Genomic DNA, 26,566 nt, shown 5'->3' with positions numbered 1-26,566 from the left:
CACAAACATCACCCCTGGAGTGCGTTCTTCCCCTCAGGTGTGCTCCCTTTAGAGACACAACCCTCACCTCAAGTGTGCTGCTTTTAGCGGCACAACCCTCACCTCAGGTGTGCTCTCTCTCAGGTGAGACTCCTGTTCCTCAGATGTATTTCCCTCAGCGACACAACCCTCACCTCAGATGTACTCCCTTTAGCGACACAACCCTCACCTCAGGTGTGCTCCCCCCTCAGGTGTACTCCTCTCCTCTCAGGTGCGCTCCTCCCCTCAGTGACACGCTCGTCCCCTCAGGTGTGCCTCTACCCTCAGGTGTACTCCTCCCTAAGGTGCGCTCCTCTCCTCTCAGGTGCGCTCCTCCCCTCAGCGACACAACCCTCACCTCAGGTGTGCTCCCCCTCAGGTACACTCCCCCCTCCTCAGCTGTGCTCCCCTCAGCGACACAACTCCCCCCTCAGGTGTGCTCCTCTCCTCTCAGGTGCGCTCCTCCCCTCAGTGACACGCTCGTCCCCTCAGGTGTACTCTCCCCTCAGATGTGCTCCTCTCCTCTCAGGTGCGCTCCTCCCCTCAGCGACACGCTCGTCCCCTCAGGTGTACTCCCCCCTCAGGTGTTCTCCTCTCCTCACAGGTGCGCTCCTCCCCTCAGGTGTGCCTCTACCCCCAGGTGTACTCCCCCCTCAGGTGTGCTCCTCTCCTCTCAGGTGCGCTCCTCCCCTCAGTGACACGCTCCTTCCCTCAGGTGTACTCTCCCCTCAGGTGTGCTCTCCCCTCAGGTGTGCTCTCCCCTCAGCGGCACGCGCCTCTCCTCAGGTGCGCGCGCGCCGCCCCTCACGAGCCCGGCCCTTCCCCTCAGGCGCGTGCGCCGCCCGCCGGCGGGGGCGGGCCCTCGCGTTCGAACGGCGGCGGCGGCGGCGGGCGGGAAGATGGCGGGGCTGCGGTCTCTGCTCCGGCAGTGCCCGCTGCTGCTGCCGCAGGACCGCCACGGCACCGCCTACGAGGGCTTTGTCACTGCCCAGGTACCGCGGCCCCGGCGCCGCTTGGCCGGTGCACCTTACTTCTTGGCAGAGATGGGGGGAGCTTCCCGCCCTGCCGGGTCTGGGGAGGGAGACCGCTTCCCGCCGTGCCGCGCCTGGCTCTGAGGGGGAAGCGCTTCCCGCCCTGCCGGGGTTCCTGCCTGAGCCACCGGGAATGTCAGCTGGGGAATGCCGTTTCCCTGCCCTGAGGGATCCCGCCGCCGTCCGCGGGTTTGCCCCGGGAATGGCTTCCTGCTGCCTTCTGGGCTGGGTTAGCTGTGCTGACAAAAGCGCTTTTGGGGCAAGGCTGAGCGTGCGTTCACGGCCTGTGGTAAAAGTTGACATAAATGACTGATGGAGGGTGTTTTCCTTTCGTTTGCTTTTGAGGCTCCGGCTGAAGCGGCTGCCCTTCGGGATGTGGAGGAGCGAGAGGGGCGCGCTGCCAGCCCGGCTTTGCCTTCACTGACAGCAGCTGGGGCTCCTTAAAATATCGCACACACAGCTCTGAACGGCTGCATTCTAATTTAGAAATAGCGTGGGGCTTTACTCCTCTAAGCAGATGGCAAAAGACATGGGCTATGTCCGCTAGCATTGTCAAAAATATAGTAGATATTGAGATTGAAAGGAATCTCTGGAGGTCCTCTGTCTTAAGTAGTTGCTTTAGACCATTTGCAGTTGGGTTTTGAATATCTCGACCAAGAGTGTGCAGCCTCTTAGATGGCTTGTTCCAGTTTCTGATCCCCCCTTAACTATTTAAGAATGTTTTTTTCATTCCATTTAAGTGATATTTCCTGTATTCCTGTCACTGCATGTCACTCAGATCTGGCTGTACCTGCTTTAGTCTTCCATGATCCCTCTTTTCTCCAGGCTAAATAGTCCAAGCTCCCTCAGGCTCTCTTGGTGTGAGAGATGCTTTGAGCTCTTGGTCACCTTCAGCACTCCTACCCTGGATTAACTCCAGTATGTCCATGACCCACTACTCCCAACTTCAAGGTGTCCTCAGCTGGGATGGGGTCTGGAATAAAAGTTCTAAGATCAGTTATCTGCCCCCTTTTCTTCAAGGCTTCACCGACTTTCTTTATTTCAGCTTTATTTTGATCATCCCATAAGAAAGTAGTAGGAGAATGTCAGTAAGGACTGAAAATACAAAAATACAAGTAGGGGGATATAGAAGCTGCCCCATGTGGATTAGCACTAACAAAAAAATTTAATTTATGTACTTGGGGCTGCTTTTGTTTACAGTTTGTAAAACTCTGCTGGAATGTACTGTGGATCAGTGCCCAAGGTTCTTTTTAGTGTAGTACTTTTATAATAAGCATCTGTTTTGTCTTTTTTGGGAGTTGAAGACAAACTTTAATGTACAGTAGCATGATTTGGATTAAATTATATGTTTTTGTCGTGTTCAGATTTGGATAAGGCTTATTTTTCTCCTGAAAGGTGTTATGTTTGTTTTATGAAATGTGATGTAGTGAAGAGTTTTTACTGAATATTGTGAATTAAAGGTTAAGAGTACTTCAGCTTTAGAATTAAAATCAACATTATTTGTACCTGTCACTCATGCTGCTTTTTATCCCTAAGGAAAGAGATTCTGAATAATATCCTGAAAGACAGAAAAGACAAAGTTTCTTTCTTAGTAGCTGATCTGATGGGGAATCATTCCCACAAGTGTCTAATATTTTTCTTTTCTGACCTTCCTATTAACTAAGTCCTTCTTTTCAAGGGTAGAAACTTCCACATCAGGATACTGCTACCAGTGGATTTGCAATTGAAAAATGCCAGGTAAGAGACTTTTATGGTAGCAATTTCTAAGTGTGATGTAACAAAGTTAATTTTGATAAAAGCAATAATGGATACTAAAATTAATTATTCTTTTTTTTTCCAATATCACTGTTATTAATTAATTCTCACTGGTTTCAGCTTAATCTTGCAACAGAATTGCACAGCATCAGTGTTAATAAATGCTGACAATAAGCATTGCCTATATCAAAATATTTAGTTGTTAATTAACTTTGAAACATGTTGTAATTAATTGGTTGTATTTACATATATGAAGCAATGCACTTGTGAAAAAAATTATATTTTTTCTATAATTTGTATTTATAGATCATTTGGGAAAACGGCAAATTCAGTGCAAATTTGTAAATTTAAGCAATTATGTAAGCAATTTAAGCAATGATGGTTAGCAGAGCCTTTTAACTTCATTTTCTGTTTGCTGTTTCTATGTTTTAATTGGTATGACCCAACTTTCTTTAAAAGCCCTGTTGTTATTTCTGTGTTTATCCCAGCAGCCTGTGGGAAGTGGGGTGAAAGAGGCTAATCCACAAATACATGGATGAGCCTTTAACTTTTATTCCACAGTTCTGCCTAGGCCAGCCCGCTCCAAACTGGGAGCAGATGTGGCATTCCATGGCTTTATTACATCCTAGGCTGGGTGATTAAAACTGCATTACAGGTAACTTTGACATTTGCAGGTTATCACTTTTAAATATTAGTGTATTTTATGAAGTTACACTCGCTTGCAGGAATGGTGTTGTTGTTTTCAGCACAGAGCAGGCTTTTGCAGGTTGATGCTTAATTTTTAATGGGCTTTGGCATAGTGACATTTGGAAGTTTTAAGTAACTTGGAGCACAAAACTCAAAGCAGTTTTGAAGTATTGTTTCCTTCCTTTGTTTTTTTCCAAGAAAAGCTGCTGTGTGTAAAAGGCTTTCTGCTCTCTTTGAGAAATCATGTACTGTGAGTTTGAAATGTGTGCAAAACTCTGTTTGTGCAGGGTGGAGTGCAGCTGGCGTCTGAAGAAGATCCTGCATGGCTATCAGCACATTTTAAAGCAGGTATACAAGTTTAAAACCACCTATTTAAATATTATCATTGAACAGTCTTAAATCTTTGTTTATAATGATTCTGTGACATCTTGTGTTCATATGCCTGTTCTAAAAGGGTTAAAAAAAATCTTCCTTTCCTTGTAGAGCCAAGATTTATTTTTAAATGCCTGAAGATTTACAAGTAAATATAATAAGAAATGGATGGAATTTAGTAAATATTTATTTTTATTCAACTTTTCTTCTTCTTTTTTTTTTGAGGTCAGGCTAGAACAATTTTTAAGAAATGACTGGTGACGTTTTACTGGAATTTTTCTTTACTCTCTCAATTAGAACAGATTTTGTCTTTTTTAAATAGGTATTTAATTTTTTTGCAAATTGTTCACAATGCAAAGGAGAGAATTCACATTAATTATTAATATTATACTCAGTTCATTCTTGGGATCTAAATTACATCTCAGTATCCAAAGGAAGCTTTGGAGTGAGGCTACAGCAGCCTCTGAGTCCCAAAGAATACTTTGTTTCCAAGAAGGAGCCTTTGCCACAGGTGCTGCTTGAGACACTGTATCTCATGGACGTGGTTCCAATAAATTCATAACTGAGTGATGCCAGGGGATGTTTCATTCTCAGTAAAGTTTCCTGGAACTTCTCTTCTGTAATTGGCGAATTTAAACATGAGGTATACACTGTGTCTTTTTTTATGTTGGTTTGACAATACCAGAAAAACAGTTGGGCTGAACCACCAGCAGTTGCAGAAAATTAACTAATCCTCTCTTTCCTCCAGAGGCTGCACAGCTGCCCAGATCTTGTCAGCTTTATGGTGGAGCTGAAAACTGTTTTGGTGAGTGGCAGCAAACGTGTGTGGGACATGGGATGCCCTTAGAGCTTTGGGTTTCACTTGCAGTGCTTTACAGATTACTGTCCCATAGATATATAGCTCTTTTTTTATTTTTAGAAGAGGTGATTTTGTATATATGCTGTTCATGTAATAGCTGTAAAAATATCCTTTAGGATTGTAAGTGACTCTATTCTTTGGAAGTTAGAGTGCTATAGAAAATTTAAAATCCCAGCAAGGGATCTCAGTCTAGAGCCATCTTCTTTACAGTGATTTTCTTGGAATTCCTGTTATTGTCTGGATGGTAAAGCTTCTAATGATACAATGGGCTATACAGTCAGTGGATTGCTGAAGATAATTTACTTGATTAACAATTTGACAAATTAATGCAGAAAGCTTTTTTTTTTTCCCCCTAATATTTCAGAGGCTGCTGTTTATTCATCTTCTAAAAGTTTTTCAGGTCTAGGGTTGAGGAGTAGCAAATCCTTTAATAAATGTGAGTTCTTATCTATTAGTAAAACATTATTATATGAACATTCTGGCTGATGAATACTTCATCCAACCTACTTTACTTTAGGAATAAAACACAGGAAGTATTCTTCAAAACCACAGCAGAAGTTCCTCCTGGCTTTACACTGCTGCTCTGCTGTTCTTGGAATGGGCCTAAATAAGAATGTCTGTTTTGGAAGGCTTTACAATAGTTATTCCAATCTATGTGCTTACGTACACAAGCACTCAGGAAATGAGAATGCAGTGAAAGTGTAATTCATTCAAAACAGCAAAATAGTGATTCTCAGTTACTGCAGAGAATGAAAACACTGACAGTGGTGTAGGAGACCTGGGCAGGAATGATTGTTAAATTTGTCTTATAAATTATATTTTCGTTTAAATTTATTTTATTTTAAATTATTAATATTTTTATTCTAAATGTCATAAATGTATGTGTTCTATAAGCATAATTTTAACTCAAATGTACTTTTAAAGGACAAGAAGCACAACACAATTGAAACACATGGTTAGGGCTTATTTTTCACAGTAACATTAACTTTTTTATAAAAAGTTCTTTTTGAAACCTTACTACATTCTTGATGAGTGTCTGTACCAAAACTTACTCCAAGGGATCCTGCGATGTTAAAGCTGAGAAACTGATTTTGTTTTTTGATTGCTATATAAAGTTTATATGTGTATATATATATGTATGTAAAATATGAGAAATTTCATAGATGTGTTGTCTTTTGTGGCAGTGGAGCCCAGGAGACAGCTGTGGGCTTAATAGAACCTTCCTTTGAAATGTTCTTTCAGTCAAGATGCTTGACTTCAAATTTATTAGCTGAAAAAGAAGCACATTTGATATTTGCATCTGAAGACTCCGTTGTCAACATCTGTGGTTTTTTTTTAAAATGCAGATGTTTTCATTACCAGTATCTGAAGTAATTTACCAAACAGCTTCTTTGTCTGCTTTAGCTGGAGGCTATAACAAAACAAATGCAGTGTACAGTTAATTTTACATAAGCTTAATATTTCCAAATGAATTGCAAAAATCACATGGCTAAATAGATGCAAAAATATTGAAATTGCTCTTAATGATGTTTTTAATGTTCTTTTAAACAGGAAATTGCTTTAAAGAATACACAAGACCTGCACATCCCACGGCCTCCAGAGTACTACTCCTGTCTTGTCAGAGATCTAGAAATGCTGGGCTGGAATAGGTATGATTATTTTAGTTCTTATCTAAACATCATCTTTAGAATATCTGTTCTTCTTTTGTATTTGTGAGCTGAACGTATCAAATGCACTTGTTCTGTTCATTTACCCTATTCAGAAACTGATTTTGCTTTGTTTTTTAATTAAAAACACCCAACAAACCTGTATCAACTGAAGGGGTATTTTCTGTCTCAAATAACTGAGCTGAAAGGTGATACACTACTAAGAAATCATTTCTTCTTTGACCTATAAACTACTGGTATATTAAACATATTTATGTGTTCATATTTATAGTTTTCTTTTCCCCTATAACTGAGCTGAAAGGTGATACACTACTAAGAAATCATTTCTTCTTTGACCTGGTATATTAAACATATTTATATGTTCATATTTATAGTTTTTTTTTCCCCTTTTTTTTACAGCTGGTTGTGACTAACCCAATAGATTATGGTTGATCATCATTATGCTTTTATGCATAATGTTGATCACCTTTATGCTTTCATAAAAAACATTTCATACTTTTTTTAGAATTAGCATAATAATTTTTAAAGAACCTGCTCTTTCAGCACAAGAATCTTCTTAGAGGAATTTATTATTTGTTCCACAGGAAGGTAAATCTACCCCAAAAAGTTCTTAAGTGGAGGGGAGAATGTGAAAGGCTCTCAACCCAAAACTTTAACAGGTGTACCTTGTGCTAAATGGAATAAAGAAGCTTTAGGTGGAAGAAGAGTTTTGAGTTTTTCCCACCTGATTTCTATATAGGTAAACAACATGTGATTAACACAAAGTGGGAATTTCAAGGCCCACTTTCATTTAAAGACTTGAAACACCCTTGAGAAATCAGCTGAAGTTTTTGTTAGTGGTTGCCATTGTTAATATGTAATTGTGTCATACTCAAATTTCACCCTCAAGTCTGAGAATATTAGGTAGAATTTCTTAATCACATGGGAAGTAAATTTTCAATTATGTTTGCTCTGCCAAAATGGATAAAAAACCAAAACACCAAAAAATTAAAAAAAAACAAACACCAAAACACAACTAAAAACAACACCCAAAATCTTGAAGAAGGGTTGGAGAAGTTGGTCATTGATCAAAGCACTGTGGTGCACATAAGGAATCACATCAGGTTTATTCTGACTTGGAAGGAGAATCACCTGGACAGGCAATGTGAACTCCATTAGTAAGTCACACCTTTGATTTCAGAGTGCTTTTAACACTGAAGTGACTCTGAGAAACCTTTTAACTGAGGCTGATTTTGACTTGTAGGTGATGCTTTATTTGCATGGCAGTTAAGAACATCCTGCAGTGATCTTTCAGCAGAACTGCCTGTGTTTGGTGCTGGCAGTGAGGAGCAATCACTGCTCACACCTTCAGCTTTATTTAAGGATTTTTCTTAGGAAAAAACCTCTTACTTGTTGTGTACCCCAGATTTACTCATTCCTCTCAAGCTTTGGGTCATGCTGGAATGTGACTGCACCCAAATCCAGCTGAGAAATTGAAAGATTTGGGTGGGGGAGAGAGAGATACTACTGCAGATGTAAAGTTATAGGAAAGGCTCTTCTAATATTTCCCCTTAATCAAGCTGGTTGTATCAGTGACAGTGTCCTGGGAAGGCAAATTATCCACTATAGAACACCTGTAGGACTCTTATAACCCTCATGGGGATTCAAAAGGGTTGCCAGTGTCTCTGAAGTCCATGTTGTCTCTAATCTCAAAGCTCTTATTCTTGATACTTTCCCATTTATTTAATACAAAGTGTTTTCTCCTCTTGCCTTCTCCATTTCCAGGGAATCCTGCCTGGTCCTGTGCTCTCAGTCATTTGTGTGTCATGCTGGACTTCAGAGATTTACCTGAGGCTTTTCATCTTTATGCTGATTTCTTTTATTCATTTTTTTTGCTTTTTTTTTCCATTTTTTTTCTGTGAAAAAATGACAGAGCCTACAGAGGAATAAAAGTCTGTAGAAGTGAATTATCACCTTTGTACACAATTCTTTGTGTTTATATAAAAAGTGTGACTTTAAACTAAAAGAATCCATACTTTTCTTATAAATCAAGATTGAAGTGGTTCCAAACAAGATGATTGTCTGAACAGGTAAAATCCCAGACACCTTGGTAGCATCCCTTTAATTTTTGTTTTCCTTTGCTGTGGCTCTTTGCAGCACAGTGCTGCAGACACCAGATGTGCTTTGGTGTGGACACTGCTGCATTTTTCACTGCAGTGTCCATGCTGGGCCTTAGCTGGTGCTTTAGGAATCCCCCAGCCCAGGGAGCAGCAGCTGGAGGGGTGATATAGATGTATTTTCTCATCTTAGAGAACTCTGATACACTTTTGAGGTAAAGTTGGAACAAAGCAGGAGTAATGACTTCTTTTTCCCCAGTTAGAGGAAGAATCCTCTAATTCTTTGAAATATATAAAGTTTAACTGGCTCCAATTGAATTACACTTTTATCAAGATTTGAGTTTCTTTCAGCTGTTGTGGAGAAATACTCCCAGAAATCTGCAGGTCTCTTTAATATTGCATTAATGAGCATTAAACATTAAATAATCTCTCTCTCCCTTCTTACTACCACTGCTGCTTTCTCCATGATTATTTTTCAGTTCCCTCCTATTGAGGCTATTTCATTTATGTAGACAATTTTCTTCTTTTCAATTCCTTCCTAGGGATGTGCAACTCTTTAGTGTACATCTGCTTTTTCTTCTACAAGCCTCTACAACTCCATTGCCAGTTTCACTTGAGAGAACCATGTGACATTTTCTAGTATGTAGTGCTTTTAAAAAAATAAATGTTGCTTAGGCCAGCAAGCAGATGCTCTCTCTGAACTCTCTTAGGCCTTTCCATCAGTCTGGGTGATAAGTTGTGCAATTATCTTGGACTGCTTTTTATCTTTACACAGGAATGACACAGTAAAAATGCCAAAATATCCACATGCCCAGTTTACTGTTAATATATGGGGAGGTTTGAACCTTCCTGGCAATTGTTGATGCTACTAAGCAGAATCCACCTGTAGAGAACAATCTATTTTACAATTGTGTCCATCTTCATTGTGGTGGGAGAAACGAACCACTGACATCTTAAGCAGAGTCAGAACTTTTAAAACTTTTTCACATTTAGTATGTACTTTCTGCTTGCTAGGGTGCATGAATATTGTGTAAAACTGTCATGAAATGAAGGCAAATCATCATAAATAACTCATTTTGTACCTGTTCAGGTACTATTTTCTGCAGAAAATCAATTTTGGAATATGAACCAATATGCACTGAATTTCCCACAATAATAGTATTGATAATAAAAAAGAACTTCATTGAAGAGAAAAGCAAATCAAGAGCATAAAAGTCTCATAGAGTAAGAAACTGCAGAAATGGATCAAAGATTTGACAGGAAGTTTAATGTGTACATAAGTAGAGGCTGACAGGAACATGCTGTGTGTGTCAAAGGTTCCGGTGATGGAAAACTGCAACACGGAGCTCACTGACCACAGCGTGAGCCCTGACACACGTTGTAAATAACCCAGAGATATATGACTGCATTAAGCACTAGGCTGCTGTATTAACAGCAGTAAATCTGCAGCAGCAGAAATGCTTGGCATATAGGACTCCTTCTGATTAATATTTGTAACAGACTAATCAGAGTATTGCAGGGCTCTGAGAGTTTTCTTCTCTCTTCCAGAGTGGCCTATGTGGACACTGGGCTGACCACAGTCAAGTTAAAAGCTGAAGACTCTTGTGGTCGACAGCATCTCATCACTCTCAAGTTAAATGCAAAGGTAAATTGATGTGGGGCAAAATATCTTGAGGCTTCCTTGAAATATATTGATTTTTCTTAATTCATTAGGATTTTAGAGGGTTGGTTTGTTTGCTGGTGTGTCTCTTCTGCAAGGTAATAGGTCAGTTAATTTTTTTTTTCCCTTGAGTTTTCAGACTAACTATATTTAAAATTAATATTGGATTATGGTTATCTGTAAGATGCATCTGTGCATCACATGAAAAACACTTTGATATTGTACTCATTTTACTGGATTACAGACAAAGCCATCTGGGAGACTTTCCTTCATTATCACTCCATCCAGACACTGCACAGAACAAGAATTAGAGGATGTTGGGTTGGTTATTAACAAGTCTTGCTGTTAAAGTCAGAGATGTAAAGATTTATGAAAAACTGAAGTCAGAAAAATTATTTCTTTTTAGTCTAAATAAATGTCTCATTTTGACAGTACTTGCAAATCAAACCCATGGCATTTGCAGAAACAGAAAAAATTTAATTCTTCCTGGTACTTATCACTGAACTCAAATTACAATGTTTCTTCATAGAATGTCTCATTTCAAGGCATAAATCTCTCACCAGAGACTGTGAATATCCAGGCTGTGTAGTGACAATTGCCTGGCAATAACTGTTGTCTTCAGAAAATCAGTCCAGGGGAAAAAGGGATCTAAAAGTCTCAGGATGATGTTGTTTGGGACTGTCTGTGGTCCATCATCTCAAGTTATAACCTTGAAAGCATGAGGAAGGGACGTGGTATTGTAGGATGAAATCCCACCTTCACAGGCATCCTGTATTTCTTTACAAACCAGGAGGGTTTTTTAAAAGTTTTTTGGTCTTACATGACATGAACAAGTTTTACCTTTGAAGGGTAAAAGGAAGGGACAAAATACTGTTTGGGAATGAGTGTTGCTCAAGTGGATTTTTAGAAAGAGTAAAACTGTCCTACATGCAGATAGTAATGAGTGCCTAATTAATTTGCTAGTCAGTCCATTATTAAATACAATGATGGAAAAAATCCATCTGGAAGTACAATTATGGCCTATTTGATGTGCAAGGACAGGAGCCAGGTTGTGTTGTTTGTAAGGGATAAGTATGCTTTGTGTGACACTAGAAATTTGGTGCAACCTGTTGCTCTAAGGCTTTCTTGTTCTTAGGACAGCAGAAGTAAGCTATTTTAACTGTTTAAAAGCATAAAAATGCAGAAAAACAATAACAGTGCAATATTCTTTTTTCCCAAGCAGCTGCCTTGGTCAGACTGACACTGGTGCATTGGCTGGTTCTGTCCAGCCTTAACTTAGCACTGTCCTGTGGGAATGGAGATTCCCATTTTCTGTCCTTGTACAAGCTCCTGGGGGTTTTTTGATAGAAATAAAATAGCAGAATACTTCTCATAGCAGAAAAAGCACCATCTAACAATTAAAGATGTGTATAACAAAAAGATTAGATTATCAGACTTGTCTGTTTTAATAATCATCCTCTTTTCTTTTTTTTTCTTTTTTTTTTCATTTTGTTTTTAAGTGTTTTTGATGAGGAAGGATCAATTGCTTGTCCTTTTTAAACCATATCTGGCATTTAAACTTGCTAGACAAAATTTGTGTGTGAAATACAGTTTTGGTGACCTGGGGGTTTGATTTGCCTTCATACACACAGACACTACATTTGAGAAGACTTGGCTGAAGTGTTTTTTGGGAAGGCATTTCTTTTGATAGCATGCTTTAATAAAAGTGTGTTTATTTCTGTTATGCTGTTTCTTTGATTAAGATCAGTGCAGGAGCATTTCAGACCTCAAGGCTTCAAATAGGCCACTGAAAGGATTTGCCTGATGTGTAGTAATTAAGACACTTTGGTAATTATCTGAATGATCTGGCAAGGGCTATGAAAATGCTTTCTCTACATAAAGTTATCTGCATACTCAGAAAACCAACATAAATATTGTATTGAATAATTACTTAGATTGGCCTAAGAAAAATAGGATGATTTCTGACACACACATTGATTTGTAACTGTAATAAGCTAAGATGTCATGGAGTTATCAAACCTTTTATAGCTTTTTTTATTATTAATACAGCCTTTTAAAATTTTTTCTTATTATCTCTTAATTTGGATTGAGGTTTTTTTTTTTAATTTTGTGTCTGTGTTCACTCATCTCTTTTTAAATAGTTAAGTACTCTACATTCTTTTCAGTTTTAAAGAACAAAATGTTTCCATTCAGAACAAATAGTTCAGCTTAAACAAAAATTAGTTCTTGACTCATGGGTTTGATTTTTAAACTTTGCCTTCTAGTATGTATAATTGAGGAAAAATTTTAAAAAATATTTCATACTTTGTTTCTTAAGGTTTCTTTAATGTTCCTTTGTGACCACTGAACACAGAAAATTTAGATTTTCTAAATACTGATATTGAAAACATTACATGTAGCTTTCTTCTTTAAATGATAATTAACATTCATAACTATTCCTGAAAATGCTTTACATACTGTTTCCTCTCAGAGCCAAGTTCTCAAGATGCTTGAAGTGCTCATATTTTGTTATCAAATTTGGCAGCTGAGTATCAGTCTGACTTTAAATCGCTAAGAAAAAAAAAATCCCAAACTGTTTTTTCCTTCCCTCCCTCAGTATCCCACAGAACCACCAGACTGCCTTGTGGATTTTCCTGTTCCATTTGCTGTTTCCTGGATGCCACAGGTAACTGCTGGACTAGGCAGCTTTTTAAAATAAAAATACATATGCAGTGGAGGGGTGGTAACAAGGGGTTGCCTTTGTTTTTTAACTCCAGCTTTTCTCCCTGTGTGCATTTCATTTCAGTACATGCTCACGAAAATGTAACAGCACTGAATTCCATATTCCTTATCACAGTACCTTAAATATCTTCCTTGCCATGAGATATATCTTGCATGTTGTATGTACTGGTTGGGGTTTTTTAAAGCTGTTCATATGACAGAAAATTGTCTAGGAATTATGGTGGGAAAGTGAAAAGGAAGTGAAATGTAGAAAAATTTGTCTTCTAGAAAAAAAACACCCTCTGAAGTTGATAGACATTGAGAAAAAGAGTTGGTTATCCTACAGAGTTTTCCCCAGTTTGTTATCCTATAGAGTTTTAGAACTTTTCCAGTTATAATCAATATAGGAAAGTATTTAATGAAATTCTAATTTCTTCATTTAACTGATATTGCTGCTATGAAAAACCACACTGTCTTTTGTGGATCTTTCACATTATTTCATGTACCTTTTTTCCTGAATAGTGCATGTGTGCTTTATTAAATAAGTTTAAATGTGATCACTCAGATGCAAGTTAATTTTAATTATATGTAGAAAATAATTGATATGTCATTTAAATTGGGAAAATAGTTTTTACCTAAATAATTGCACCTGATGATTTTAATTCTCACAAGGGTTTCTACCCAGCAATAAATAACAACTTGCATAGGGAGCATGGCTGGGAGGTTGCAGCAGGATGAGTTTAAGCTGGGCATATAATTTTTCTGCAGAGCTCAAGGTTCTGTTTGTCACCTCAGACTCACTAATAGTGAGAGGAAATAACTGCAAGAATCAACCACTGCAAATGAAAAATGTATTTATTTATGTAATTTTAGGTTTTGATTCTCTGATATGGTTTGGAACAGTTTAAAAAAATGTTTTTCCCTTGAATTTTACTGGAGTCCCTACACTCCGGCCAGGATTTCAAGTGCTGTTTTTAACCTCAAACTTAATACATATTTTCAACAGTGTTTTCTTAATTTTACAGCCTTGCAATTTATGTTGCCTCAAATTAACAACATTTCAAACATCCCTGACAGTGACTGCTTCTCTGTGTTTACTATTAGTAATTTTAAAGATGGACTCATGTTTTAATAAAATGTTCTGGAAAAAACTGACATGGAGCAGCTTTTGACAAGTTAAAAATGGAGGTGGATATACTGATACTGGCACTACAGCCAAGGAAAAATCCTCTGTTAAAAATACAACACTCTGATGCTTAAAATCTTTTTCCAGTTAGAATTACCTGGGGACTATTTGAAAACATGAACAAAAGGTGTTGTGTGTAAGTGAAGAGCCTGTTCTGAAATCATGAGCCACTACTTCCAGCTGCAGAGAGCCTGCTCTAATCCTGAACCAAATACCAGCAGACAGAAATGCTTGAAGCTGCACAGCAGCTTTTGCAAATTGACCTTTTGTGTGGGAGTGACATGAACCCAACACTTGTGGGGACAAATGGCTTTGGTAATTGTGTAAATTGTGTTTATTTTCCAAATGTGTGGGAATCACTGTGGCGAGCAGCCCTCACACCGTGATAAAATACGGGTTAAGCTTAGATAATGCTGCAACACCACTGGCAGCAGAATTCAGCAGGTACTCAAGTGCATGAAAATTCTGGTTCCTAAAAGGAAAAAAGAACAGGCTACACCTCTTCTCTAGTGAAATAACGTGGTGTTTTGGCACCAATTGGTCTTAAACTTTTAATATTATGCCTTTAAAGTATAAATTGACAAGGCTTACCTAAATTGGTGCATTGGCACCATTAGAATATAAACTCCTATGAAAGAAAATATAAATAGATTGCAGGTAATTGATTTTTCTTTCCCACCCCCTGTGTGTGCTGCTGCCTATTTCAGGCTCACTGATTTTAAACTTGAGGGGTTGTTGGGGTTTTTTTCTTCTTTTTTTTTTTTCCCCTTCCGTATAATAATAGACATGGCTTTATGGCATCCATATTAAAAATGGGTAATTTTCCTTATGGTCCCTGTCTTCCTGCTGGGTTGATAATGTTTTGATGTATTTTTCTTTTGCTCTGATGAGAGGTCTGCTGCTGCTGCTCTGACATATTCATTTGGATGAATAATTATAACTTGCACAATGTCAAGCTGAAGATGGTGGGGTTTTGTGCGTCATGACAAGCCCAGTAGCCAGTGCAGGTGTCTCACAGCATGAGCAGCAACAGCCAGTGGATTCTGGCTCAGAGGAGACGTTTTAGAGTAGTAAGAAATCAGCACCAAGGGCAATGCTGCTGCTGCTCCTGCTCTAAGTGCCAAATAAATGCAGAGTGCTTCTCAATGACAAGTGCAAGAACATCTACTTATTTCTGTTATAGCCTTTTTCTAAAGAACCAGATAAATGTGCTGTCTCCAGTTTTAGCACATGCTGGAAGTGCAGCTCTGCAGAATCGGGGTGTCTCACGTCAGGGTGAGGTTTCCAGACTGACCACTGCCCACCTGGCTGGCTACATGAAGGTCACAGGAGTGGAAATTAATGACTAATGAGGTCGTGCAGCAGCCAGCAAGGAAACAGGAACGCAAGGTGCAGAAGGTGGAGTGGTGGGAATGAGATTATTCCTGGGTTATTTAGATGAAAACACACTAAAAAGCATCGTAATTGTGCTTTTTCTTGGCAAAGGAACTTCACAGGCACCAGCTGTAAATGCAGAAAATGGAGATGGTTGACAAGACACTTTATAAAGATTTCAGGCTTGTGTCTTGGCTTGATTTCTGTTAAGGAGAGGGGAAATTGTTAAACTGCTGTTGATGAGACACTGTTTCCAAACAAATCTAAGGAATCATAAATTCTTTAGGTAACCCCTTTTCCATTTAATGACTGTTTGCTTTATTAAATTGTATTTTATTTATGAATTCATGAAGGGCAAGAAGGTAATGGTACCTATATTTTAGGCTATTTCACCTTTCTTATTAGGGAGCTGTGCAGTTGTTTTAATTTTGGATAAGCAAATTTTGTGTTAGGAAGAATTTTACCCAAAAAATCTCAGAATAAAGATTGCATTTTTATCTGGTTTTGAAAAATAATTTGCTATTAATTGTTCTGTATTTACCTTAATTGGAACTTTTTTTTCCTACCATTTGATTACTATTTAGTTCATCCAGGATTTGGAGCAGATGCTTGAAATTTGGCAGAACAGCCATATAGATTGCAGCACTTCTTAGAAGTTCCTGAGAGGCTTCATTGGTTTTTTGGCAGGCACAGACTTGAGATTTTGTCTTTATTCTCCCCAGCCTCTGTGGCTCTAGAAATAAGAACCAAAAGGAGAGGGAGATTTTTTTTCCCCCATTCTTTCATATTCCTTTGAATGGAGGGAATGGTGTGTGGGCAATAAGGGTGGGCTTGGGAGAGTGTTTGAATTGAAGGAAGAAAGGAATTGGCATGAGGAGGTCCTGGTGATGAGGGGGACATGAGAGTGCAGAGGATAGGAATGGAAATAAAAAGGTTGAGAAATCACATGAGACTTTCCTGGTAAAACACAAGGCGTGTTCCCCTTGGAGACAGGAGAGGTCCAGAGTATCTGATTTTCCCTGGACAAAGTCAGGGGTATCAATGGATGTGGGATCCATGGATCTGATAACAGAGGTGACATTGGGGTCACAGTTCCTGAGACCCGTCAAAGCCAGGGTGTTTATGAGGATGGAGGAACCAGTTTGGCGTGTCAATGGATGTGGGATCCATGGATCTGATAACAGAGGTGACATTGGGGTCACAGTTCCTGGGACCTGTCAAAGCCAGTGTGTTTATGGAGGAACCAGTTTGGATTTGTGAGTGCTTTTACAGGGAGGGTGAACAGCACTGACAGTCTGAATGAGGAATGTCTTGTTTTCCAAGGAATTTTGAGCTATTTCACACAAATTCTAATTCATTTGTACAAGGGGGATGAATGTCTTGTTTTCCAAGGAATTTTGAGCTATTTCACACAAATTCTAATCCATTTGTATAAGGGGGGAGACCATGAAACAGAGTTGTGCTGTGTGACTTATTAACAGTGGTCTTGGTGTAATTGAGACCAAAGAAAAGTGTGATCTCAGGCTGTTCTAAAAGTGCTGGGCAGCAACCAAAAATTACTTGGTTAATCAAATAAAAAGGAATCTTGGAGTTTTCATGGTTTGCATGACAAGCAGGTGATGTATTTAAATAGCTATAGATGCAGTTACGTATAGAGCAGGAGACAGCTGGCAACATCAGTGAAGCACCCAAATAAGATCAAATGAACAGTGTAGGAAAAAAAAAAGATTTAACTACCTTTTTAAGGAACATCATTGAAAAATTACAATTAGTATTAAAATTAATTGGATTTTAAAACTTATCTGTGGGTTATAATCCCTTGATGTTTCTTTTTTCTAGTGAAACCCTTTGAATTCCCGGAAGATAAAGATAAAAATGATTATTAGAGGATTTATCTGTATGTGATATAGAAAAATGTAAAAAATCAAAATGGAAAGCAACTGTTGCAAGTACCAGAAAATTATGCTATTAATTTAAGTGTCATCAGAGCACAAAAGATCACATTTCAGGACTGTGTGAAAATTATTAAAATACTGGAAATAATAGTACTTAAGATGAAGATACTATACTCTAAGATGTGGTTAAGTGACTGACACTATTATATCACTTCAGGTATTATAAAAGTAACAAAATGCTTTTAAAGATAATAAGCGTTACATTTTGAGATTGGCAGAATTCACACTTCTCTGCTTAGGTGCTTTCCTACTTTAATATAATTTAACAACAGCAGGAAAAAATGTAGCATTTTATTTCCAAGCTATGCCATTTCTTTCTAAAATACACATGCACAAAATATAAAAAGTTATTATGTAGAAAAATTCTATTTCTTCATCTGAGAACACTCAGATAATTTGCTGCTCTTTGTCCAGGTGAGAAAGGGAGAATATAATCACTACAGATTAAAGGAAACCATTCCTTCTGTATTTTGTTTAATTCCTGTCTGAGAACAGAATGTTTAATTTGCTTTTTCTTTTGAACCTCAAGATATCTGAAATCTGTCCTTCAATGGGCATCTGCACCTGCAAAGGGTTCCCTTGACCACCAAGTGTTTTTTCCTCTTGAAGAAGTCTTTTCCTGGGGAAATGGTGACTTCTTTTTGCCCACTGATAATTTCAAAAGATTTCTTTTGCATTGCTGGCCTGTATATTGTCCTGTCTAATAAAAGATATTTCTGATTCTGTGTAATCCACTCTCAAATATTGAAATCCCCCACGTGTAATCCTCTGCTTATTAGATGGATTCTCCTTTTTGTGCCTTATTTACAGGGTTTGAAAGCTGATCTTGAGCACCTGTTTTTATACTGCTCAATTCTGAGATAATAATGAGGTTGTTAGGTGATATTCCATGTTTTATGCTATCACGATACACTGGGACACACACATGGATTTCAACACTCCTTAAATGAATAAATTGGTTTTTAAATATACTCTCAGGCTGCTGGTGGAAACTCAATGAAATCTGTTTGAATTTCTTGTTTCTTAGAACTCCTTAATAGACATTTACAATCAGTTCCTGGCAGCATTGGAGTCGCTGAAGGAATTCTGGGATGCCCTTGATGAAATCGATGGGAAGACATGGGTGCTTGAGCCAGAAAATCCCACACGGAGCGCTACAACCAGAAGAATTGCAATAGGTAGGAAAAGATTTAAAGGGATACAGTGGATTTGAGAAGTAAAACTCAGGCAGCTGTTTTGTTTTGCTTGTCTCATCAGATGGTGCTTCTTTGGGTTTGGGAAAGGAAAAGCAGCACTTAAAACCAAAGACAGAACTCCTCTTTTGCATATTAAATAAATAACTTTCCATAACAGAATGCCAATCCTGTTTGGGAAATTCATTACAAATTTCTGGTGTCAGATAAATGAAAATTTTTGCAGGAAAAACCTTGTGTGTTTGTGAATTATGAACATGGAACTGTCAACAGCTGAGCACTTACATGGTAACCCTAGAAAAATCAGTATTCGTAAAAAAGCAGCTTAGATGAAGCCCTCAATCACAAAGTCCAGAGTTTTAAACTTTAGATTCATCCTATCCTGGAGTGGAAGGAATATATAGAGTGCAGCCCAAGGGGAAAAGACAGAAATAAAAGAGAAGAAGCGAGGCTTCCCTGTCAACACCTGAAAATGTACCTCAGTTTATATGCTGATGTCTGGCGTTTTAGGGTCTTAACATACACAGCATAAGGAATTTTATAATTATATAAAATCCACATCATCAATAGCCAATTGTAGAAATGTGAGAATACAGAGGACCCACGTTGTCCCTGTCAGCTGTAGAGGGAGGGAGGAAGGAGCTGGAGGGAAGCTGCTTCATGGGAGTGGAGGGAAGGACAGGAAAAGTTCAGCAAGTGGTTGGAATGACGTGGGTCAGGGACCACTTTGTGTGCAGTCAGGGGGCTTTGTCCTGGTCCTGCTGCCCTTTGTCACAGGCCAAGGAAAAGGGAAGAAAAGCCTCAAAAAGTGCCTTGGAGCAGCTGAGCAGAGGAGGGACGGGGCTTTGAGCTCTTTGTTGTCAGGCACAGAGTACCTTCAGCCACCTCTGAACTTTGATTTCATTCATTCCCACCTCTTCCAGGATGGAAAGCTTAACACAGCTTTAATTACAGAAAAGGTTGGGTTTGACCTGGGTTTGTTCAGAAGAGACTCTGCTGTGATGTTTTGGAGCTGGATCCAGAGCACCACTGAGCTGCTTCCCTCTGAGGAACAGAGCTCTTCCAGGGATGGTGGGAGTTCTTGTAAAGCCAAATACTTGCTGTTTCAAAAATACAGTGTTGTTGTCTCAGTCCTGGAATATGCTGGGGAGGGGACTGACTTCTGCTGCTTAATATTGGGTTTGGACTTCTCTTTTTGACTGTAAAAGAGATGAATTAGTAAGTTACATGTCTCTACCTTTAAAGTTTCACCGAGATTTTGGATGGCTGTTGTCATATAGCTTGGGTTGATTATGTTTCTTTCTGAATAAATGTAAAGGTTAAGCCAAGTCTAAAAGAAACACAAGCCTGACAGGTTTTATTAATCAGTTGCTATTTTTAATTACAGTTTGTGAAAATGTTAATATTTGATATATACTGACATTTTGTACAATCATTTGGATACCTCCCAACTTTGTTATTATTTATCCTAATGAAACGCAGCCTGAGTTAACCAATTTAAAACTACCTTTGAAGATGGTTCCTTTTTCAAATCCTTGCAAAGCTTCCCCATGGCCTTGCTTTCTCCTTGCAGGGAACAATGTCTCAGTGAACATAGAGGTAGATCCTCGCCATCCAAACATGCTTCCAGAGTGTTATTTCCTTGGAGCAGATCACGGTAAGGCAGCAAATTCCACTGGTTTCTCCTCTGGACTCAGACCTCTGATCCCAATCCCTACCTGGAGCCTGGGAGGCTCACTGGGGTGATGCCATTGTTCCTGTCTCTTTGCAGAAGTGAACCCTCTGAGAACTAAACTCAACAACAACATGCACTTGTGGTGAGTGGCCCCAGCAAAGCAGGCTGGAAACCCAAATGGTGTTTGCCATTCCTCGTGTGGATTTTTCTCTCCCCTCTCCCACCCACAGGGATCCAGACATCAGTTTGTTACAGAACTTGGGAGAGCTCCTGGGAATTGATTTTCCATCTCGTGCTGTGCTGGAAAAAAGCGTAAGTTGGTTTTGCTTAACGATCAGTCGTTATTGCTGCATAAGTCACATTTAAATGGTCACTTTCTAAGAGCCAGGGACAATCGGGGACTTTGGAGAGGTAATTGGATTAATTCATTGTCACAAGGACTTCTGAACTTCAAGCAACAGTTGTCAGAGCTTGTTAACCTTTGCTGAGAGGTGCTCACTTCCCTGTGGCCTTCATAGCAGTGAGGGCATTCATAACAGGCTCCACTATTAAAAGGAAAAGAGGACATTCCAGAGTGGCTAATGAGATGTGGAAAATCCAAACATTCTGTTATGGATGTTGATGACTTCAGTTCTAATTAGGTGGAACTGGAGAGGGGACAAGAGGCCATCCAAATACTGGTGCATTTCAAACAAACTGGGAACTAATTTTTGACAATGCTTTAACATTGGATTACGAGCTTTGCTTTTACTCAGGAAGCTTCTAATTTAAGATCTGATCTGTGTCTTAATGTTAAATCATAATGACAGATCATAGTGGTTAATAAACAACAAAAGTATGAAAATGCTTGTTGAATGAGATGTAATTCAGTAAGGGATGAAATACACCCCAGTCAAGTCTTGCACACCTAGAACCCAGTGTCACTCTAAGCCATTGTGACACAAACATGTACGTCTTAAAGGCAAAAAACAGCAATTCCAGCCAACAGAAACTGCAAAAGCAAAACCACCAGTGCAGGTGTTTGTGTGTGAGCAGCCCAGCCCTCCTTTCAGCTGTGCTGTTGTTCCAGGACTTTGCCAAGGACTGTGGGATCTGCTACGCCTACCGGCTGGGCGGCAGCACGCCCGACCACGTGTGCGACGATCCCCGCTGCGGGCAGCCCTTCCACCACGCCTGCCTCTATGAGGTACAGTGACCACGGGCACAAACTGGACACCAAGCACTGGCCACTTAAATTCTGCATTAAGCAAGAGCCCATGAGGAACATTGTGGCAGTCACTTGTCCTGTCACCACCAATTGTTACATGAGCTCTCTGGGAAAGGGAAGCACAGGCTGACTTTTTATGCACCCTGTTAGATATTCATCAGCTGAACCCTGGTAATGAACAGATGTTTCTTAAATTGGAGATGAAACCAATGTGACATTTAACCCATTTCTTGTGTTGCAGTGGCTACAAGGCCTTCCTACCAGCAGACAGAGTTTTAATGTCATCTTTGGTGAATGTCCCTATTGTAATAAGGTAAGGAAATCCAAGGAGTGGGAGTGAACTAGAGTGGAAGAGGCAAATGTGTCAGTGTTTAACTGAAGGTTTTCTGACACAGTATAAAGACAGCCCCACACTAACACCAGAATAATTAAAGACCACACTCCATTGTATTTAATGATACTTTTTAATACTGTAACAAAAGGTTCAGTTACAAGCAACAAAAAGAATTTCAACATTTATATCAGAAGTCAACACAAGTAGTTCAGAGAATCCATAACTATTGAATGCAAATGAGAACTTGCCTGTACAAGGCATGTACTGACAGGATTATTTAAAAACTTCTTTTTCAAGCCCCTGACACTGAAATCTTCAATGAAGAAACTCTAGGAGGGAGCACCACTGCACTCCCACTGAAGACACAGGAACAGCAACATCAAAGCAGATACAAGGACAGGGCAATGAGCAGCAGAAGCACCAGAACAGCTGCAGTGTAGGGGTAGGTTTGATCAGCAAATGCCAGCTTAAACACAGCAGAGAGAGAGGGACGAGTGGTGTCAGCACCAGCCTGGGATGCTGCTGCAGGAGCTGGAGTTTCAAGGTGATTGTGTTTCTTTTGGAATTCTGAGAGTATTCTGTAGGGGTCAAATGGTGGCAGCTCTCTTGCAGTGTCTTCCTGCAGGGGGAAAAAAAGTGTGATTATAAAGCTTATATGAAGTGAGATGTGAATCAAAAAACCAGAGATGCCATTGAGATACTTAAGTTATCCTAGAGAAAGTATTACAATTCTTACAGAGTCTTACCTCTGGAATTTGCACTTGTATGGATATTGTATGGTAAGTGTGTAATGTAAGGCATGGTTAAACACCTCCTGAAGAGACATATCTGTATTTACTATTGAAGTCTACAGCTGAAATTCTTCATTATCTTTGACTTGTGTCCAAAAATGTTTAACATATTCAGTCTCTGCCGTGTTCCTACTAATAAAGGTTTATCCTGGAAACTCAAGACATGATTTTAAGGGTGAACGTGCTGGTTTGATTTGTGTAAGTTTTGCATTTCACAGTGAAGCTGAACTTCTGCCCATCACAAGGAACATAAAGTTGTGGCTGGCCAGGGGTGCCAGGGCTGTTCTACATCTCCAGCAGCAATGCTGTCCTTGGCCAGCCTCCACCTCTGAAAGGGATTCCCCAACACCACACTCCCACTTCTCACTTAGCCAAGACTTGACTCTCTTTTCAACTGCCCCTTAGCACCAGGGACAGCTTTGGTTTCCTACAGAGCTTTCCATTACCAAGCTCCTGAATTACTTGAGAGGAATTGAGAGGAATTTGCAAAATGAAGCAAAGAGAATCCTGCCTTTTTTCCTTCTCCACTTTCTCACTTGAATGGCTTAAATGTTATCTGACACCCATTTGAAGTCCCCCCTATTATGCAGAATATTCAGTGAGTACCACAGAATGGTTCTACATAGAAACAGCATTTTTAATCCTATTGGAATAGCAGCTTTTCCATTAGAAAAACTAATTCCAAACACAAATATCATCTAACCACCGGCCCAGTGACTGGTCTCTTTTCTGCAAAAAACTTTACATTTGAGGACTAGGAAGTAACACTGGAATGTTTTCCCATTCCAAAGTTGTGTTTGACTTGTCAGACTCCATGTCCCCTGCTGGCAGCCAAAACACCTCCCAGGATGGTTCTGCTCACCACTGTCCTGCCTGGTGCTCTCAGGTACAGCTGTGCTTTTGCTGCTTCCCTCTCCCAGCTTGTACCGGAGTCTCCAGGCAGTGATGATCAGACTGCTTGAAGCAAAGAATTTTGGATTAATCATAAGGCTACCTTTAACGTTGCATTTTTGTGCTCATTAGAAACTGTCCTCATTTAACCAAGTTATCTGTTTACATGAAAGAAAACCAGGTGGAATCCACTCACTAAAATCACCAGAGCTCCAGAAAACAGGAGCACAGAGTGATCACGGAGATGGACGTGATGCTGTATTATTTGTGCTAAAACTGATTTTTTTTAAATTTTCTTTTCTGCTGTATGGTTGAAGAGTTAGACTGGAACTATTCATTTACCCGTTTTATGCACTGAATTTACATCAGAGGATTTTAGCAGTTAACAAACTCACCTTGAATATTATTGTTAATCTCAGAATTTAAGGACTTAAGTAATGAGCGCCGTGAAGTTTTCCACTACACAGAAGGAAACTACTGAATGAAGTTTCTACCAAACAAACAGCAGGGTCCACAAAGGGAGATAGAAGAGTTGGGAATAACAATTTGCATCCACGTGCAGGGCTTTGCTCTGCAGCTACACAAACTGCAGTGGCAGCTGGCCAGTAGTGTATACAGGCAGTTACCCACAAACCTTTGGCATTTGTGGCAAACACAGTTTGTGTACACATAGTTGAGCCTTCAAGGGGTTTTTGGAACTCTTGTTTTTAGAAAAGCTGATCTTTCCTTCTCAAGGCACTGTGACTATTGTATGGTAACACAAACCCCTCACCTTTTTTGGGTGTGCAGGCTCCTGACATGTAGTGTACAACTGAAGTGGCTTCTCTTCCAGATGGAACGGCTGGCGTGTTCCCCGGGTGTGGGGCCTGCTCAGGCAGCTGGAGTGGTCCTTGTGCCCCATGTCTTCCTTCTGCTGCACTGATTTTAGGGAAGGCCTGGACAAGGGAGCCCACTGAGGTACAGGCAGTAACTCTGTGTGCTGAAAGGAATCCAGTAAGTTCAGAGTTAGCCCAGGTCCTGATCCAGCACTGGGAGGTGCCAGCTTTGGGGCAGGTCAGGCACTGCCCTCCTGGCACTTATGTCCTGGGCTACCAGAGACTTGGGTTCCTCTTTGGAATACTGGAAGTCAGCAAGCATCTGCCAGCTCCTAGAGTTTGTGACAGAGCCCTTGGCTCTTTTCCAGCCCTGTTCCTCCTCAGCCACCCCATGAGGTGGACATGGAGCTAATGAACAGGGAGAGCTGGCTGCTGCCACACCCAAATCCTCACCTGCTGCAGCTCTGCCTGGGGACGCCTCCTGCTCCGTGTACTTGGCTTTCCTTCCTCCAGGAGCTGTGTGCCTGTCACCCCCACACACACTTTGTTTGGATAGGCAGGTTCTTCACCTTGTGGCTTTTTTCCCTTCTGCTGAGCTGGTTTTGATGGAGGCTTTGGGAGGCGAACCTGGGGTGCACAGTAAGCATTTTGTACAGTGAGAAAAAGCCCAGATCTCACACAGAAAAACAATGATCTTCACCATATATACACACCTTAAACAACTGCATCACTTTCCAAAGGGGACTTAAAGCAAAACCAAGTTTTCACTTAAAGGTCCAGAAGTGAAAATTAGGGGATTTACATCTAAAAATGACTATATTTCATCCTAATGAAATTACAGGTTGGTATTAATGCAATTGTTTTTTTGTCTGATTTGTAGAAGATCAGGCAAGCAGTGACCTGGCTTTCCACCCACTTTCACACCACTTTCATTTTGCCCCAACATCAGCACTTTCACTGTACGGGGAAAAGCTGAAAATATTTATCCAGAGCAAAAAAATGTGGTAAACAAATATGGGAATTAATGTAAATAATATGTTATCACCTATCTTTGGTGTGCAATTGGAACCAAGAATCAGCATATAGCCACTGCTACACTTATTATGCCATCTCAAGATTAGATTCAGATTCTAGACAGGGAACAATATCCTAAAATCCATGCAATCCTCTTCACATCATCAAGGAGCTGATGCTACAGGAGCCTCTGTTACAGGTGTTCGTGGCTCTTCAGAAGGGAATTAACCCCAGATCTCCTCAGTTCCTGTGTACCAAAGTGGTACAGGAGGAATCAGATCAGCTGGAGTCAGATCCTGCTCACAAGCAACAAGTGAGGAGACAGTGACTTGTTTGCAGTGGCTCCCACTGTTCCAAAGTTGTCTCTTCAGTGGGGGAAGGAGAGGGGGAAAGGGAACACTGAGATGAAAAGAATCAGGCTTAGGATCACTCCAGGCAATGCCACAAAGAAATGCTTTGGGAAAAGCCTGCCTGTCACCCAGAACTGTCAGGGCTGCAGCACCAAGTGCACCAGGCCACTAAAACATTGCATTTTCTAAAAATAGCAATAAATTTCAAGAGAGTTCAGTTACCTGCCCTCTCTACTTGTATTTAAGTACTCCTTAAATCCTTTGGATAACCCTAAAATTGCCTTTCTGCAGCTGTTTTGCAGCGAGTGCTTAGAGGAAACTGGCTCATGTCAGCAGCAGAGCTGGCTGAAGGAACAGGCTGCAGGTGATCCTGGTGTTCTCACTGTTCCCAGAAGTGAGACACTCAGCATTACAGATTTCCCTGAGAAAGTGCTGACAGGTGCCAAGATTTAGAAACACCCAGGCATTCCCTCTGATCCTGCTCCTGGCCATCACACCCAATCCCACCGAATCCTGCAGCACAGGAATGGTGATAACCATTCACACTCCTCAGCCAGGGATTTTCCAGGGGGGTGTGACCTGCAAATATCCCGTGCAGCAGCAGCTCCTGCAGCTGCAAGGTTGGAATCATCTTTTATGCCACAGACTGTCGAGCTTTTGACCAGGCTTAAGAAGGAAACAGATTTACTATTTGGTGTCTGACTCTGCAAAATCAAAGACTCCTGTGAAACGGAGATCCAGCAGGATCAGCTGGAGATCAGTTCACAGCTACCTGATGCTCCGAGTCAGTTCACAAAACAGTGCAAACTTAAAAGAACTCCTCAAATGAGTGAGGGCACAGTGGTCATCATCACAGCCACACAAGTCCAGTCACCAAAACAGCTTTTGGTTTTGTTAAAATAAAAAAAAAGGGGTAAAACCAGAGAAGTCAATAAA

General features: G+C 40.2%; 2 protein-coding genes across 6 annotated transcripts in view; one reads left to right on the top strand and one right to left on the bottom strand.

The window, feature by feature from the left end:
* The first annotated feature begins 879 nt into the window (after positions 1 to 879).
* On the top strand, positions 880 to 22,716 carry FANCL (FA complementation group L). Its single transcript, XM_039717062.1, has 14 exons — positions 880 to 1,010; positions 2,728 to 2,786; positions 3,779 to 3,839; positions 4,612 to 4,668; positions 6,274 to 6,371; positions 10,034 to 10,130; positions 12,742 to 12,810; positions 18,388 to 18,538; positions 20,127 to 20,210; positions 20,325 to 20,370; positions 20,459 to 20,540; positions 21,298 to 21,414; positions 21,677 to 21,748; positions 22,067 to 22,716. The coding sequence occupies exons 1-14, from the start codon at positions 918 to 920 to the stop codon at positions 22,100 to 22,102; spliced, it is 1,122 nt and encodes a 373-aa protein (XP_039572996.1). The 5' UTR covers positions 880 to 917; the 3' UTR covers positions 22,103 to 22,716.
* VRK2 (VRK serine/threonine kinase 2) overlaps positions 21,881 to 26,566 on the bottom strand; it is a 37,057-nt gene continuing 32,371 nt past the window's right edge. For 2 of the 5 annotated variants that reach the window (XM_039717058.1, XM_039717056.1), the window contains exons 12-14: positions 24,720 to 24,893; positions 24,224 to 24,430; positions 21,881 to 22,388 (exon numbers count right to left, since the gene is read on the bottom strand). In XM_039717058.1, coding sequence (XP_039572992.1) covers positions 22,149 to 22,388; positions 24,224 to 24,430; positions 24,720 to 24,893 — 621 coding nt within the window. In that variant the 3' untranslated portion in view covers positions 21,881 to 22,148. Of the gene's footprint in view, positions 22,389 to 23,422; positions 23,518 to 24,223; positions 24,431 to 24,719; positions 24,894 to 26,566 lie in introns of those variants that run through there. The other 3 variants (XM_039717059.1, XM_039717060.1, XM_039717061.1) reach the window with 3 other exon arrangements.

This window comes from Passer montanus, unplaced genomic scaffold (assembly GCF_014805655.1).
Source record: "Passer montanus isolate IOZ18808 unplaced genomic scaffold, ASM1480565v1 scaffold37, whole genome shotgun sequence".
In the NCBI taxonomy this organism is placed as follows: domain Eukaryota; kingdom Metazoa; phylum Chordata; class Aves; order Passeriformes; family Passeridae; genus Passer; species Passer montanus.
This window is presented reverse-complemented; position numbering and strand designations above follow the sequence as displayed.

Excerpts from the sequence above, each read along its gene's own strand:
- FANCL (XM_039717062.1), top strand. The coding sequence starts at position 918 with ATGGCGGGGCTGCGGTCTCTGCTCCGGCAGTGCCCGCTGCTGCTGCCG. Across the intron at positions 6,372-10,033 it reads GAAATGCTGGGCTGGAATAG|AGTGGCCTATGTGGACACTG; the intron begins GTATGATTATTT and ends TCTCTCTTCCAG. Across the intron at positions 20,371-20,458 it reads AACAACAACATGCACTTGTG|GGATCCAGACATCAGTTTGT; the intron begins GTGAGTGGCCCC and ends TCCCACCCACAG.